The 14,917-nt window shown below is 50.6% G+C and overlaps 1 protein-coding gene across 1 annotated transcript; it reads left to right on the forward strand.

The window, feature by feature from the left end:
* Window positions 1-10,240: 10,240 nt before the first annotated feature.
* LOC131488393 (dnaJ homolog subfamily A member 1-like) lies at window positions 10,241-11,585 on the forward strand. Its single transcript, XM_058690169.1, has one exon. The coding sequence runs from the start codon at window positions 10,377-10,379 to the stop codon at window positions 11,568-11,570; it is 1,194 nt and encodes a 397-aa protein (XP_058546152.1). The 5' UTR covers window positions 10,241-10,376; the 3' UTR covers window positions 11,571-11,585.
* The last annotated feature ends 3,332 nt before the right edge of the window (window positions 11,586-14,917 follow it).

A 14,917-nucleotide genomic window follows, 5' to 3' on the forward strand; every position in this document is an offset into this window, starting at 1 on the left:
CTTTGAAGAACAGTGGCAGCTCCTTTGAAGCTTCCCGCGCAGTTACATGTGACGTTAGGTGTGTGCCCAAGGGAGGATACAGAACAGGACACAGATGTCCGTGGCAACATGATTCGCAGTAGCCAGAGGGGCAAGCAAGCTGAGGTCCCAGAACTGGTGGATGGCTACCCAAAGTGTGGTCTGTCCGTACAATCATGGGAAATCACTCGCCCTAAACGAGGAACAAGGTGAACCTAGAAAGCATTATGCTCAGTGAAAGAAGCCAGTCCCAGAAGATTACATATTATATGATCCATTTACACGAAATGTCCAGAATAGGCAAATTCATGGAGACATTAAGATTAATAGTTACCACGGGCTGGGAAAGGGAAGGGGGCTGGGGGAGGTGATTGCTAAAGGGTACTGGGTTTCTTTAAAGGGCCATGGAAATATTCTAAAATTGCGGTGATGGTTGCACACATGTGTGAATTCACTGAAATCTACTGAACTGCACACTCCAAATGGCTGAATTGTGTGATATGTGAACTACACCTCAAAACTGTGTTTAATGTATATGTATGTGTTTACCTTGTGAACCCTAAAAATGAAACTGTCAGTTACTTTGCAAGCAAAATGGGTTTATTCTGGAATAACATTGCAACCTAGGACAAGCTAGCCACAAGAAAACCATAGGCACGTCTTGGGAACAGAAGGGAGGAGAGCTCTTTTACAGAGGGAGGGAAGAGTTGGGGGAGGGAGCTGTTATAAACTAAAAGTCCATTCGAGTAAACCGAGAGTTGGAAGTATAGTGGCTTCTTATTGGCTGAGCTGTTGCCCCAGGAAGAGAAAATCTTGCTTCCTCTTGCTGGGGTTCTGAAATACTATCCACCTGCAAGGTGTCTACCTTCCTGTTGGCTGTGTTGACTAGTGCTGTGCGTGAGCGCTCCCCCTGCTGGCCTCCTAACTCCATTATTTTAAAATATTAAAAAAAATTTTTTTTTAATGTTTATTTATTTTTGACACAGAGAGAGAGAGACAGAGCTTGAGCGGGGGAGGGGCAGAGAGCGAGGGAGATGCAGAATCCGAAGCAGGCTCCAGGCTCTGAGCTGTCAACACAGAGCCCGACATGGGACCCGAACCCACGAACTGCAAGATCATGACCTGAGCTGAAGTCCGTCGCTCAACCGACTGAGCCACCCAGGTGCCCCAAAAAATATTTATTTATTTTAGCGTGTGCAAGTGGGGGAGAGGCAGAGAGGGGACAGAGGATCAGAAGCAGGCTCTGTGCTGACACGCTGACAGCAGAGAGCCTGACGTGGGGCTCAAACGCACGAACCTCGAGATCATGACCTGAGATGAAGTCAGACGCTCAACTGACTGAGCCACCCAGGTGCCCACCCTCCTGACTCCATTCTAAACGCGATTTCCTTTTATTTTCACATTTTCCCCTTTTGATCAAGATCGTTCTTTGAAAGCATCCTGATCAAGAGTCAGGTTTTCCATATTTAATGCTTTTGTCTCTCGGTGCTAGGGAGGACCTTTTCTGGTTGTCATGTTCCGTGATGGAGGGAAAGTGCACAGCAGATGGAAACCACTTAAGGCCACGCTGAGTAACAAGGAAGGTCAGGAGGGAGGACTCCCAGGTGCTCCCCATCTCTTGTGCGTGTTTATCAAGATCATAAGCATTGGAGATCATGGCTTTGGTACGCCATTTTTACAAAAGTTTGACAGGTGACAAAATGCAAAGCTTAGACAAAACAGAAGTAACACTACAATTCCAAATCGTGTGATGCTTCTAAACAAGGACCCTAGGTCTGAAAGTAGCCAACTGAAATATTTATTGGCCCCTGTTCTGACTTAGGGGAGAAGAGTTCTCCCCACAAAGGCAAACCTGGAGTCACATATGCCTCCTGGAGGTCCCCACTTGAAGCAGCCACAGAAGCAGAATAGTGAACGCCATGAGAGCACACAGGATCAGGTGCGTTTGGGGGGTTAGAGTGCAGGTATAAACATGATGCAATGACTGATGAACTCTTTGCAATAGCAAAACCTCAAGGATGTATTAAAACTATGTTGTTATCTTGGGGCGCCTGGGTGGCTCAGTCGGTTGAGCGTCTGACTTCGGCTCAGGTCATGATCTCACAGTCCGTGAGTTCCAGCCCCACATCGGGCTCTGTGCTGACAGCTCAGGGCCTGGAGCCTGCTTCAGATTCTGTGTCTCCGTCTCTCTCTCTGCCCCTCCCCCACTCTTGCTCTGTCTCTCTCTGTCTCACAAATAAATAATAAAAACATTTTAAAAAATTAAAGAAAAAACTATGTTGTTATTTCAAAAGAACTGATTGGAAACAACTGTTACCCAATCAGACGGCCTGTGTGCTCGCTTCAGCAGCACATATACCAATCAGACAGCCTGTAAGTTTGCAAATTCAGAAGCTATGAATCTGGATAGGAATCCAGAGCCAGATAATCGTTCAAATGAAGGAAAGACTTGTGAATCCTGAGCCTTCTAACCATCCAGAAAAAACAGCTGAAAAGATGAATTTGTCACAGGTTCGTGATGAGGCTGTTTACAAAAGGCCATAATCAAAATAGATTTTGTCTTTCTCAAGGTCTTGGGAAATGCAGACAAGGGCATTGTCTTTCTGTGAAAGAGAGAAGCGGCAGCAGTGAGAAAAGGTACAGGGGCCTGTCTGGACGTCTCGGGACAGTGTCTCGTCAGATGTCCTGTGCTTCAATTCTGGGAAGTCCACTCTCAGGACAGCAGCTGGTGTGCAGGGCTAGTCGGGGTTTGGTGCTGTCTTCAGATGCGTCGTGTGAGTCCAAGGGTCTATTCCCTGGAGTTTGGCAGCATGAGGGTTGGTTCAAAGTTCCTGATAAGGGCCTTTCCAGTGAGGTTGAAGAGAGCCTTTCTGGATGTGTCATTTTCCCACAAATGAAGTCTCCAGATTGCAAGCTATGATGCTTCAGGTCGTTGTCTCCAGGAGCCCACTGTGAAAAAGATTGCTCTACCAAAGCATGGTTACTTGCTTTTTAATGTTTATTTAGTTTTGAGAGAGAGAGAGAGAGAGAGAGAGAGAGAGAGAGCGCGCTAGCGGGGGAGGGGCACAGAGGGAGACAGAGAATCTGAAGCAGGCTCCCCGCCATCAGCACAAAGCCTGATGTGGGGCTGGAACCCACAAACCATGAGATCATGGCCTGAGCTGAAGTTGGATGGATGCTCAATGGACTGAGCCACCCAGACGCCCCAAATCACGGTTACTTCTAATGGAAGCAATTAGGCCTTTACAGTACTGACATGTATCTCCTTTTAGCAACTGTGGGTCAGGGAGGCAGGGCCAAGTGCACTGGGCATCTTGTGACTGCCTCAAAGGGTGAGAGTCTATGAGTTTCCAAGGGAGTGGATCTGAGGTTTAGACGGACCAACGGCAGTTCTTCTGACCAAGGTATTTGGAGGGTCTCTACAAACTGTCCAATTAAGTCTTAAAAGTGTTATTTGTGCATCTGACAAACTCTGAGGATTGGGGATGAAATGCATGGTGACAGTGCTATAAAACCGGCTAAACAGCACAGACTTGCCAAAGCCACCGGCCAGTAAAATGGATTGCCTGGTCCTATGCAGTTCAAGAGGGGTTCCCAGGTAGGGATAATCTTTTCTAACAGAATTTTAGCCACAGAACAAGCAGTGGCCTGTCTGTAAGAGAAAACTTTGGCCCAGCGAGAAAACATACAAACCGTGACAAAAACATATTTATGTCCACGAGATGGGCAAGCTGTGTGAAATCCATTTGTGTGAATGGGATTCTGTGGATGGCACTTTGGACAGTTAGGACAGGAAGGTGGGCACTTCTTGTTGCCTCATTAATATTTCCCCACCAGTGTTGGGTCACGAGTGCCGTCACTTTGTCAGTAGGTTAAATGCTCGTCCAGGGGTAAGTAGTGGGAGTTTTAGAATTTCTGATAGGGCCAGATTATTATTTGGTCCAAACCAGAGCTCTCTTCCTTTCCAGCCAACGGTTCTTAGATTTCCCCCTCTGGGACCAATTGCTGGGCATCCACATTATCATACGAAAGAGCACCCTTCGGACCAGATTGGCCTTGGGAGCAGCGAGCTGTCGTCGTGTGTGTGTGTGTGTGTGTGTGTGTGTGTGTGTGTGTGTGTGTGTAAATATCAGTGAGGTAGTTTTCTCTGGCTTTCAGGGAGCTGAGTCCGGAATGTTCAGGCACCTTCAAAATAACCAGAGCCACTGGCAAAAGTATGGCACATAGGAGCCATTTTTAATCTTATCCCCATCGGAGGTAAGGACACTTCATTGTTTCCGTAATATTCCAAAATCATGAACTATGCCCCAAAACGTGCCAGCCGTAGGTTCAAATGTTTGAGGTTTTACCCTTGGCTAAGGAACCACTCGAATGAGGGCATGTAATGTAGCCTCTTGGCCAAAGTAGCCAAAGTAAAGGTTCTGCCTCAATGATTTCAAAAGGAGTTGCTGTAGCACCCCCAACACCATATGTACCGTTTTCATCTTTTATTTTTTTTAAGTTTTTTTAAACAGTTATTTATTATTGAGAGACAGAGAGACACAGAGCGTGAGCAGGGGAGGGGCAGAGAGAGAGGGAGACCCAGAATCCGAAGCGGGCTCCAGGCTCCGAGCTGTCAGCACAGAGCCCGACGCAGGGGCCTGAACCCACGAACCGCGAGATCATGACCTGAGCCGAGGTCAGCCGCTCAACCAGCTGAGCCACCCAGGTGCCCCACCGTTTTCATCCTTCAAGTAAGAACCATCAGCAAACCATGAAAAATCTGCATTGGTTAGAGGAATTTCCTATAAATTGTCACAAGGAGTCAAAATGTGGTCTGTCCGCATCAAGCAGTTGTGAGGGGTTTCATCTGGGTCCAAATGCAGTCCTTGTTCTGAGATAGAATGCCATGAGTATCGAACCTGAGAATTTGTCTTTGGAGACTAGGTCCCTTCAAGGCTAAGAGGCTTAGTGGGTGGATGCTGTCTTCCTGTGAAGAAGTTGGAGAAGGGGGGCAGAGAATGAAATCATCTGTGTCCTATAGCAAAGTAGAGCCTGAAGAAAACGTCCCGTCATCTGAATCCACTTCTAAGGTTTGTGCAAAGTAAGCGGGACTCTGAGAAACCCTGGGGCTTGATTGTGCAGAAGAAGTTTTGCCGTTATTCCCAAAGGAAGCAAAAAGACACTGGCCATCCTTACCTGCCGGAACGCTACAAAATGAACCACATAGGGCAGTTGCATGGAAACTTCTCTTCCAGTGGCAATGGTGTCCGTAGGGTGGGAGGCTGCTGAGGAATAAGGATGCTGTTTATTGCTTGGAGGTCCCGGACAAAACTCCCACCTCAGTCACAAGTTTTCTCAGAGTAGGTGTTCCGGGGACTAGTACGGGAGGCAGTGAAGCCCCAAGCCTTGTAGTCCTCTGTAACGGGCTTGATGCCTTGAAGGTCGTGCTTATTGACAGGGTTCTTGTTGGGAGGTGCACCGATACTGCACTCTGCCTGTAACAGCTGAAGATTTTGCCCATAGAGAGGATGATAGACGGCCCACTAGGGGCCAATAGCCAGTGTCCTCAGACTCAGCTACAGTGCCATCGAAGACACAGCATAAAAAAGATACTGAAGAATCATTTAATTTTCCCTGGTTGCCTGTTTTGACTACTATTGTCAAATTCTAGAATTGTCTCCTCCTTTTGGGAGAAGCAAATTTCTGACATGATGCCTTTCTAAGAAATCTCAGCCCAATAAAGGAGGGCTAGAGGCAGAGGAACCAAGGAGAAAAGCGTGCATACCCCTCAAAGGGCCAGACAGGAGGAGTAGGCTCAGAGATAGGAACCTGTTGGGGTTTCTGAGAGGACCCCACCATTGGAACCGTGTTAATACGTGGCAGCAGGGGCTGCATCATAGCTGTGGGCTGGGCACCCACTGGGCGCACAGTTCCAGGGCCAATAAGGACACAGAGAGGTTCTCTCCCAATCTGGAGAGAAAGGACCAGAGCCCCATCAGTAGGAATTAGGAGGACACTGGGACAGCCTCACGGGAGCACTCCGTCTTCCCCAGTGCCTTGGCTCTTTGTAGTAACAGCAGAAACAGGAGGCAGGGGTTGGGTTTGTTGAGGGGCCTTCATTTGCTGGAGCTGAAAATTGAGGATTGTAGTGGTCTTTCCTTTAGGTGACTCCTCGAGGATGCCAGCGAGCTGGTTTGCCAAATTAACTAAATCCGGAGTGGACATAGTTTCCCATTATATCTTGGTCCTTTTAACTAGAAGAGAACAACCCCAGTTCAGCCTGTCAATGGACATGGAGTTAAGTGCTACCAAGGTGGATTCAGCATCTACAGCAATCCAGAATGGCCTTCGAAGATAATCTGGATTAGATGGTGATAGTCATGAACAGGTTCGTCAGGCTTTTGTGTGCAAGCCTGGATCTTGTTCTGATCGACAGGCTTAGGAAAAGCTGTAAGCATTCAGTGGAGATTTCCAGTGAATGTTCTAGCATCTTGCCAAAATTTAGGCATCTGTTTCTTTAAATCCCTTCCAGGATGTTCCTATTAGGATGTTTTCATCCAGTGTTTGGCCCGACCCTCACCAACAAGCGTGTGGACCCATTGATATAAATCTGAGCACTCAGATTAGTAAATCTGAATAACTGTGTTAAATTCTTCAGCAAATTTATGGGGTCTCAGTCACTTTAGGAAACTCTTTCACTATGGCTCAAAACTCAGCCTTAATCCAGGCAATGTAAGCAATGTGGCATTCTTCGGGACCCCCAGCAGAGTTAACTGTAGAGGGGTAGGTATTAATATGTTTGGGAGAGGAGGGGTGAGGAGAAGTTTGGAGGGAAAAGGAAGCTCAGCAAAAGGGTTAGAATGAGAGATGGGTAGAGGGGGTGTTGGGGGCAGTGAGGAGAGAAGAGAGGGAAATGGTGCCAGAGGTGGGGCCTGAGCGCAAGGCCGCCCCACCTGTCAGGAGACAAAGAATATGGGGAGGGGACAAGGCCTCAGAAGCCATGTGGACGTCTTTCAATTGTTTGCCTGCCTCAGTTAGTTTATAAATAGTACTTTGCAAAAAGGCAGACTTTGAATCCAGAAACTGTTTGGAAGCCTCAAGGTATCAATGAAAATAAGCATCCAATTCGGTTTTGACAATTTTAGAGCCCATGGCTGTCCGATTGAGTTGTGAGGAAGGGAAATTTGGGGAGCTCGAAAGTTCCCCATAAAGGCCATTGAAGTTGTAAATTGTTTTTTGTTAAGTTAGTCCATATAAGAATGCACGTGAGGAGGGACCACAATTTTTAATCATGGAACCGGCGGGGCTCCCAGAAGAGTGGGGGTAGGGGCACGCTCAAAGCATTTTGATCACTGGGGTCCCATTTCCCAGAGGCTTTTCTCCAGAGTGAAGAGGAAAATTCCTGAACAGCACAGCCCCAGTAGGAATGGCTGGGCTCTAGAAAGGAGTCAGACAAAGGCCAAACGAGTACTCTCTGAAAGGATAAAGCCTTGGGGCGCCTGGGTGGCGCAGTCGGTTAAGCGTCCGACTTCAGCCAGGTCACGATCTCGCGGTCCGTGAGTTCGAGCCCCGCATCAGGCTCTGGGCTGATGGCTCGGAGCCTGGAGCCTGCTTCCGATTCTGTGTCTCCCTCTCTCTCTGCCCCTCCCCCGTTCATGCTCTGTCTCTCTCTGTCCCAAAAATAAATTAAAAAAAAAAAAACGTTGGAAAAAAGGATAAAGCCTTAAAGCAGATCCTGAATAAAGCCTGGAGAGCTCAAAACATAGAGTGAAGCACAAATCCAGGCAAAAACTCACATTCAAACCCCAGGGTTGGCTAGGAAGCAGTGAGCCCAGCTGGCGCTGAGGGTGCTGGCACCTGTTTGCTCACCAGCCTCAGTCGCTGGGTGGGGTTGGGGGGGGGGGGCGGTGTGTGTGTGCGTCCTGCCTGCATCCCACTTCTGACACCTAGTAATGTTTTCCTTAAAAATAGATCTGCCAGTTATTTTACCAGCGAAATGGGTTTGTTTATTCAGGAATAGTAGAAAATTGCTATTTGGGACAAGCAAGCTGTGACCAAACCATAGAGAGTTCCCTAGAACAGAAGAGAGAAATGCTCTTTTATAGAGCAAGTGGGGGAGTTGGGAGGACCTCTTATAAACTAGAAGTCCATTGGACTAAGAGCTGGAAGTGTAGTGACTTCTCATTGGCTGGGCCGTGATGGTCCCCCGTTGGCTGGGTTGTTGAGGGAGAGGGAGGGGAGAAAACCCTCCTTCCTTCCCTGGGGCTGTGAAGCCCATTGGGAATGCAAAGGGCTGCGGGAGTGAAGGATGCACATGAGAGCTCCTCCTGTTGGTCTCCACTGAGTGTGAGTCAGGTTTCCTTTATTCTGTTTCACTGTATAGATATCTATATAGAGATGTACTCACCTGGCGCCCTTTCCCAGTCCCACCCACCAAGCATGGGGCCTGATTGTGATGTGACTCCAAGTCGCAGTCCCTGACCACTATCCTGAGCCTCCCAATAGGCCAGGCGCCAGTAGATGTGCAAAGAAATGCTGGCCCCAGGAGGTGTGCTCTCTGGCTTGTAAAACCGAATAAAGGAACCCTTGTTTAGAACGGAGTTGGGAGACCAGCAGGAGGCATGCTCACGAGTTGTCAACTGTAGAGCCAACAGGAAGAGACACACCTCGCAGGTGGATGCCACTTTACAACCCCAGGAGGAGGAAGCGAGCTTTCCTCTTAGGCAATAGCCTAGCCAGCGAGAGGCCACTACACTCCCAGCTCCCAGTTTACTCCAGGGGACTTCTGGTTCACAACAGGCCCCTAACCACCCCCTTCCTCTGTTCTGGGAACTTGCCTGTGGTTTTGCTGTAACTTTCGTGTCACAGATTTTAATTCTCTGCTATTCCCAGATAAACTCATTTTGCTGGTAACTATGGTTGACGGTGTTATTTTTAAGGTTAACAGGCCTTCCAGGATGCCCTCTGTCCAGCCCTGGGCCAACTCCACACCCCAGGCCCTGACCCCACCCACACGGGCCTGGGCTGCCAACTTCTCTGTGGCCACCGTCCAGTGCACGTGCGAGTGTGAGGCTAGGGCTGCACCTTGGTCTCCGTCCCAAAGGCCACAAGGAGTCACACAAGGTCACTTTCACCCGAACTAGGACCGTGGTCCCCACTGCACTGGCCTGCACAGACTGACACGCCGAGACTTGCTTTATCCAGGGAAGCGATGCTGGACCCGGGTGCCTAGAGCAGGTCAGCTCCCACCCCCTCCTTCTTTCCAGCAAGCACCCCACAGGCTGGTTCCTCACTCTGCCCTGAGGGCCCCTCAGAGCCATCCTCAAGGCCCCTTTTCTCCACCCCAGCTCTGTTCCGCCCAAATTCCCAGTGCTGCCCTCTGCTGTAGGGATAACTTCTTGGATATGGGTATTTCTCCCAAACTGTGCTGGGAGCCACCCCCCTCCTACGTGAAGGGGGCCACTGCCTCTCCAAGGCACAGACACTGGACAGGATAGGGCTGGGCGGGGGTGGAGCTGGATAGGGTCTGTCAGGTTTGGGGGCCGGAGCGGAACACTGGGCAGGGGCTGAGCCAGACCCCCGGGGGGTGCCCTCTGCCCTGAGTGCAGACCACATGTTAGTTAACAGTTGCCACCAAGCTCTGGCCACATGCCAGTGAGAATTCCCAAAGCTTTACAGACGCTAACTATTGTGGGGCACCTGGGGGGGCTCAGTCGGTTGAGCATCTGACCTCTGCTCAGGTCATGATCTCATGGCTTGTGGGTTCAAGCCCCACATCGGGCTCTGTGCTGACAGCTTGGAGCCTGGAGCCTCCATTGGATTCTGTGTCTCCGTCTCTCTCTGCCCTCCCCCCGTTCATGCGTGCTCTCTCTGTGTCTCAAAAATAACTAAGAACATTAAAAACAAAAAACAAATGCTAACTACTGTGACCTCCACACCCTCTTGGGTTCTATTTTTCATCTCTGGCTGAGAGACGGAGATGCTGAGGCACAGAATGTTGGTGAACCCCCTACTCTCAGCTCTTCTGTCCCCACTGGAACCTAGAGCTTCTCCCGACCCCCCCTGCTCTGCAAGGAGCGGTCCACCTGTGGCCTCGCCCCTGAGCCTGAGCTCACCTCCACCGTGTCCCCGCCTGGACCACTACCCTTCACTCTGGGTACAGCCTGGCTCAACCCTCCCTGCAGATACACGTGGCCTGGCAGGGTCCACCATGGGACTCAGGGGCGGGGAAGTTGTCTCAGAAGCCCAGCACTTTGGGGAACTTTCCAGAACGCTCGCTGAAAAGCGGAGGAGCGGCGGCTGCCCGAGCTGCGCCCAGCAACGCGCTCCTTCCCGCTCCCCCACACCGGCCTCGGCCCCCTCACCGGCTGTAGAAAATGGTGAAAGGAACTACTTACTATGATGTTTTGGGGGTCAAACCCAATGCCACCCAGGAAGAATTGAAAAAGGCTTACAGGAAATTGGCTTTGAAGTACCACCCTGACAAGAATCCAAATGAAGGAGAGAAGTTTAAACAGATTTCTCAAGCTTATGAAGTGCTCTCTGATGCGAAGAAAAGGGAATTATATGACAAAGGAGGAGAACAGGCAATTAAAGAAGGTGGAGCAGGTGGTGGTTTTGGCTCCCCCATGGACATCTTTGATATGTTTTTTGGAGGAGGAGGAAGGATGCAGAGAGAGAGGAGAGGTAAAAATGTTGTGCATCAGCTCTCCGTAACCTTAGAAGATTTATATAATGGCGCAACAAGAAAACTAGCTCTGCAAAAGAATGTGATTTGCGACAGATGTGAAGGCCGAGGTGGTAAGAAAGGAGCGGTAGAATGTTGTCCCAATTGCCGAGGTACTGGAATGCAAATAAGAATTCATCAGATAGGACCTGGAATGGTTCAGCAAATTCAGTCTGTGTGCATGGAGTGCCAGGGCCATGGGGAACGGATCAGTCCTAAAGATAGATGTACAAGCTGCAATGGAAGGAAGATAGTTCGAGAAAAGAAGATTCTAGAAGTTCATATTGACAAAGGCATGAAAGATGGCCAGAAGATAACATTCCATGGTGAAGGAGACCAAGAACCTGGACTGGAACCAGGAGATATTATCATTGTTTTGGATCGGAAGGACCATGCCGTTTTTACTAGACGAGGAGGGGATCTTTCCATGTGTATGGACATACAGCTGGTTGGAGCACTGTGCGGCTTTCAAAAGCCAATATCTACTCTAGACAACAGAACCATCGTCCTTACCTCTCGTCCAGGTCAGATTGTCAAGCATGCAGATATCAAGTGTGTGCTGAATGAAGGCATGCCAATTTATCGTAGACCATACGAAAAGGGTCGCCTAATCATCGAATTTAAGGTCAACTTCCCTGAGGATGGCTTTCTCTCTCCTGATAAACTGTCTTTGCTGGAAAAGCTCCTACCTGAGAGGAAGGAAGTAGAAGAGACTGATGAAATGGACCAGGTGGAACTGGTGGACTTCGATCCAAATCGGGAAAGAAGGCGCCATTACAGTGGAGAAGCGTATGAGGATGATGAACATCACCCTAGGGGAGGTGTTCAGTGTCAGACCTCTTAATGGGGCCAGTGAAGAACACTGCTGGCATTTCATATGCAGTAGTGAACGAATGAAGGACTGTAATCATAGCTCACTACTTGCTATTATTGTTTTTGTTTTCATATTCAACTATAGTAGTGTTTTAAAAGTTAAATGAAGAATAAAAACTATAAAAGCTCAAAAAAAAAAAAAAAAAAAAAGAAGCCCAGCACTTTGTGGCTCAGGTGGCCTGGTGGCAGGTCAGAGCACTTAGCAGAGCGGCTCTGACGACGTGGTCCAACACCCCGTGCCTGGGGCTCGCAGGGGGCCCGAGTCAGCAGGACTCGCCCCGCCTGGGGAAGGGCCCAGCGGCCCTGAGCTTCCTCAGCCACACAGGTGATTGCCTGAAGGCCCAGGCACCAGGGGCTGTGAAGGCGGCCGATTCTGGCCTCTCTCAGGCATAGCTGGTCCTGTGAGCACAGCACATGGAGCCACAGATCTGGGTGGTGTGTGTCCTGGCCTCAGATCCCAAGGTTTCCCGAGGCCCGAAGGACTCACATTCATGGTGGTAAATACTGAAAGCATTGACAGAAATGCTCTCGTAAAATACCCTTACAGGGAAGGGAGAGAAATCTGCGGGTTTCGGGCCGACGCCTGTAAGTCTGTAAAGGTGAACAGACTGCGGAGAACTCCACCACATTCTGTTTTCTGAGGGCTGACGGAGAGGTTGGGGCTACGGGACTGTCAGCCCAGGCAAGAATGACTCTGCTCCTTAAAAACAGGAGCTGCTGGGAATTTAAGGCCCAGAGGCGTTGGCTAGGGGAGCATCAGGGAGACAGAGCTGCCCCCGGGGCGAGGACATCAGGGCCTGGGGTCCCCACCCTGAAGCCCTGGTCTGACAGGCAAGGACCTGTGTCTGGCCGATCCCAGGAGCAGAGGCCCAGGCTGGGAGAGGAATCTTCCCTGCAGGGGCCTGAGGACGGGGGTGGGGGTGGGGGGGTGGGGGGGGGGGGTGGGTGTCTGCTGCCCCAGACAGGCGCTGTGAGCCAGAGAGGCCAGACGGAGGCCGGGGGCATCTGGGACCAGCCCAGAGAGAGCTTGGGAGGCCCCGACTCCAGCTGACCTGGCTGTGAGCCTCTGAGAACTGTCCTCACTGAGACATCAGAGTATCTTTGGGCCACAAGACAGGCCACTGGGGCTGGGAGGGCAGATTCCCAAGGTGAGGACATGCCCGTTCCTGCTTGTGGGATTTTACCTGGGGCACTCCCGGTGGCTTTGTCCTCCTGACCCCCTCCACAGTGTGGCCACCAGCCCCCAGTTAAAAGGAGTCGAGGCATGGGGCACCTGGGTGGCTCAGGCGGTTGAGCGTCTGACTTCGGATCAGGTCATGATCTCATGGTCGGTGAGTTCGAGCCCCGCGTCGGGCTCTGGGCTGACGGCTCGGAGCCTGGAGCCTGGAGCCTGCTTCGGATTCTGTGTCTCCCTCTCTCTCTGCCCCTCCCCCGCTCGTGCTCTGCCTCTCTCTGTTTCAAAAATAAATAAAAACATTAAAAAACAAAACAAGGAGTCGAGGCAGCCTGGAGACAGTGGGAACGGGAGGCCCCCCTCCTGCTGTACTTTGGCCTCGCGGAGGACGATGGCTGGGCAGGGTGCTCTGGAGCTTGGAGGAGGAAGGAAAAGGGAGCAGGGTCCAGGGTCCGTGGCCCACGGAAGCCTCGTGCTCTCCCCAAGACAGGGCAGCATGGAGCCCGACACGGGTTCCATCCTGCGACTCTGGGATCATGACCTGAGCTGAAATCAAGAGTCAGACGCTCAGTGGACTGAGCCCCGCAGGCGCCCCATAATGATTCAGTTTGTAAAAATGATGTGTGTTATAGAAAACACACATTTCTTGAGGAAAGCAAGCTGAGGGAAGAAAAGCGTATCCCTCCATTCACAGTTATATATATTCAACCTACTCTTCAGTTATTTTAAGGCATTTTCACTCAGTTGAGACAAGAAAATGCGTATGTGTTTTTAATCTGTATTTTTTCACTTAACTGTGTAACATAAGCATTTTCCCATATGCTCGTAGCACTTTGAAAGAATACTTTGTAACGGCTCAGCGGTGCTTTCTCAGACGTCTCCCTGCAGTTGGACATGTAGGTGGTTTATAATTTTTGCCTCAAAGGACAGATTCATATACATTGTCATTATTTTGGGGTTTTTTCCTTAGGATAGTTGATAAAAAGTTAAGTTAATAAAGCATAAGCAGTTTTAAGGCTTCTGATTCTTTTTGCTGAATTGCTTTCCCAAAGGGCTGTGCCAGATGGGACCGGGTGATGAGATCGGCCTTTATCTTACATCCTTCACTGAGAGTAGGACACCTGTCCCTGTCGGGCCAGGCATTCCTCCCCCACCTGGGCTGGAGACGCCTGCAATGACGCCTGTGTCAGGGGAAATCTATTGGTTGTTTTAACATGATGCGAATGTAAATGCAGACAGACCCCCCTGCGCCGGTGGAGTTGGAGACCAGGAGGAGACCGAGCCCAGGAGCTGGCTGGCAGTGTGGACCATGAGTTCGCATTACTCGTGCTCAAAAGCCCTTGCCTCTGTTCCCTGAACTCTAATGGGCCATTTGAGGCCCGTTGGCCTGTGCACACTGCTGTGTGACCCTAGCGTCCTTCTACCTTCTCAGGAAAAGTGATCATAGTTCCCAGGCAAGGTATTGCAGGAAGTTGTGGGCAAGTGACCAACCATGTGACAGGTGGAGCGCCCCTCCTTCACTTTCCTCTCCCTGCTGGCTTGAATGTGGCTGTGATGCCTGGTGGTTTAGCAGCCACTTTGAGCCATGTGGTGAGACCAAGTGTTTACAGTGGCAGGACAACAATTAATACTAGTCCTGGCCTAACCCTGCCGTGGGGACTCCACGGCCTCAGTCTTAGTGCACGTGTCTGGGTTTGCTCCATCACACCCACGCAGGCTCTGTGCCGCTAGGTCCCTCTCTCGGTCCCTCTTTGTCACAGTTCGGTCCTGGCCCCTGAGGCTGTCACAGCCTGCCATGGGGTTCCCGAAGCAGAAATGTGGGTGAGATGGAGCCGCATAATCCCAGAGCAAATGTGTGCCAACGCTGGGCCTGGACCACAGGGTCACACGGGCTGCATGGTGATGTGCCCTGACGCTGTGGGTGCTGCCTGTCCCCCGTGACCTCAGGTGCCCACTAATGCTGTTCCATGTTTCCACGTGCCTCGCCCTGCTGCAGTTCCGCTCCGAGTCCTCAGCTTCCGAGCCGGGTGCCCCACGTCCCTGTTGGGGGCACTCTGCTCTCTGGTGGCCCAGAGCCTTCCCCAACTGCTGCCCTAGAACCACAGGATCCATGCGGCCCAGGGCCAGCGTGTGCCCTCGGGATA

Source organism: Neofelis nebulosa, chromosome 10 (assembly GCF_028018385.1).
Source record: "Neofelis nebulosa isolate mNeoNeb1 chromosome 10, mNeoNeb1.pri, whole genome shotgun sequence".
Classification (NCBI taxonomy): domain Eukaryota; kingdom Metazoa; phylum Chordata; class Mammalia; order Carnivora; family Felidae; genus Neofelis; species Neofelis nebulosa.

Coding starts and splice junctions, on each gene's coding strand:
- LOC131488393 (XM_058690169.1), top strand. CDS start 10,377: ATGGTGAAAGGAACTACTTACTATGATGTTTTGGGGGTCAAACCCAAT.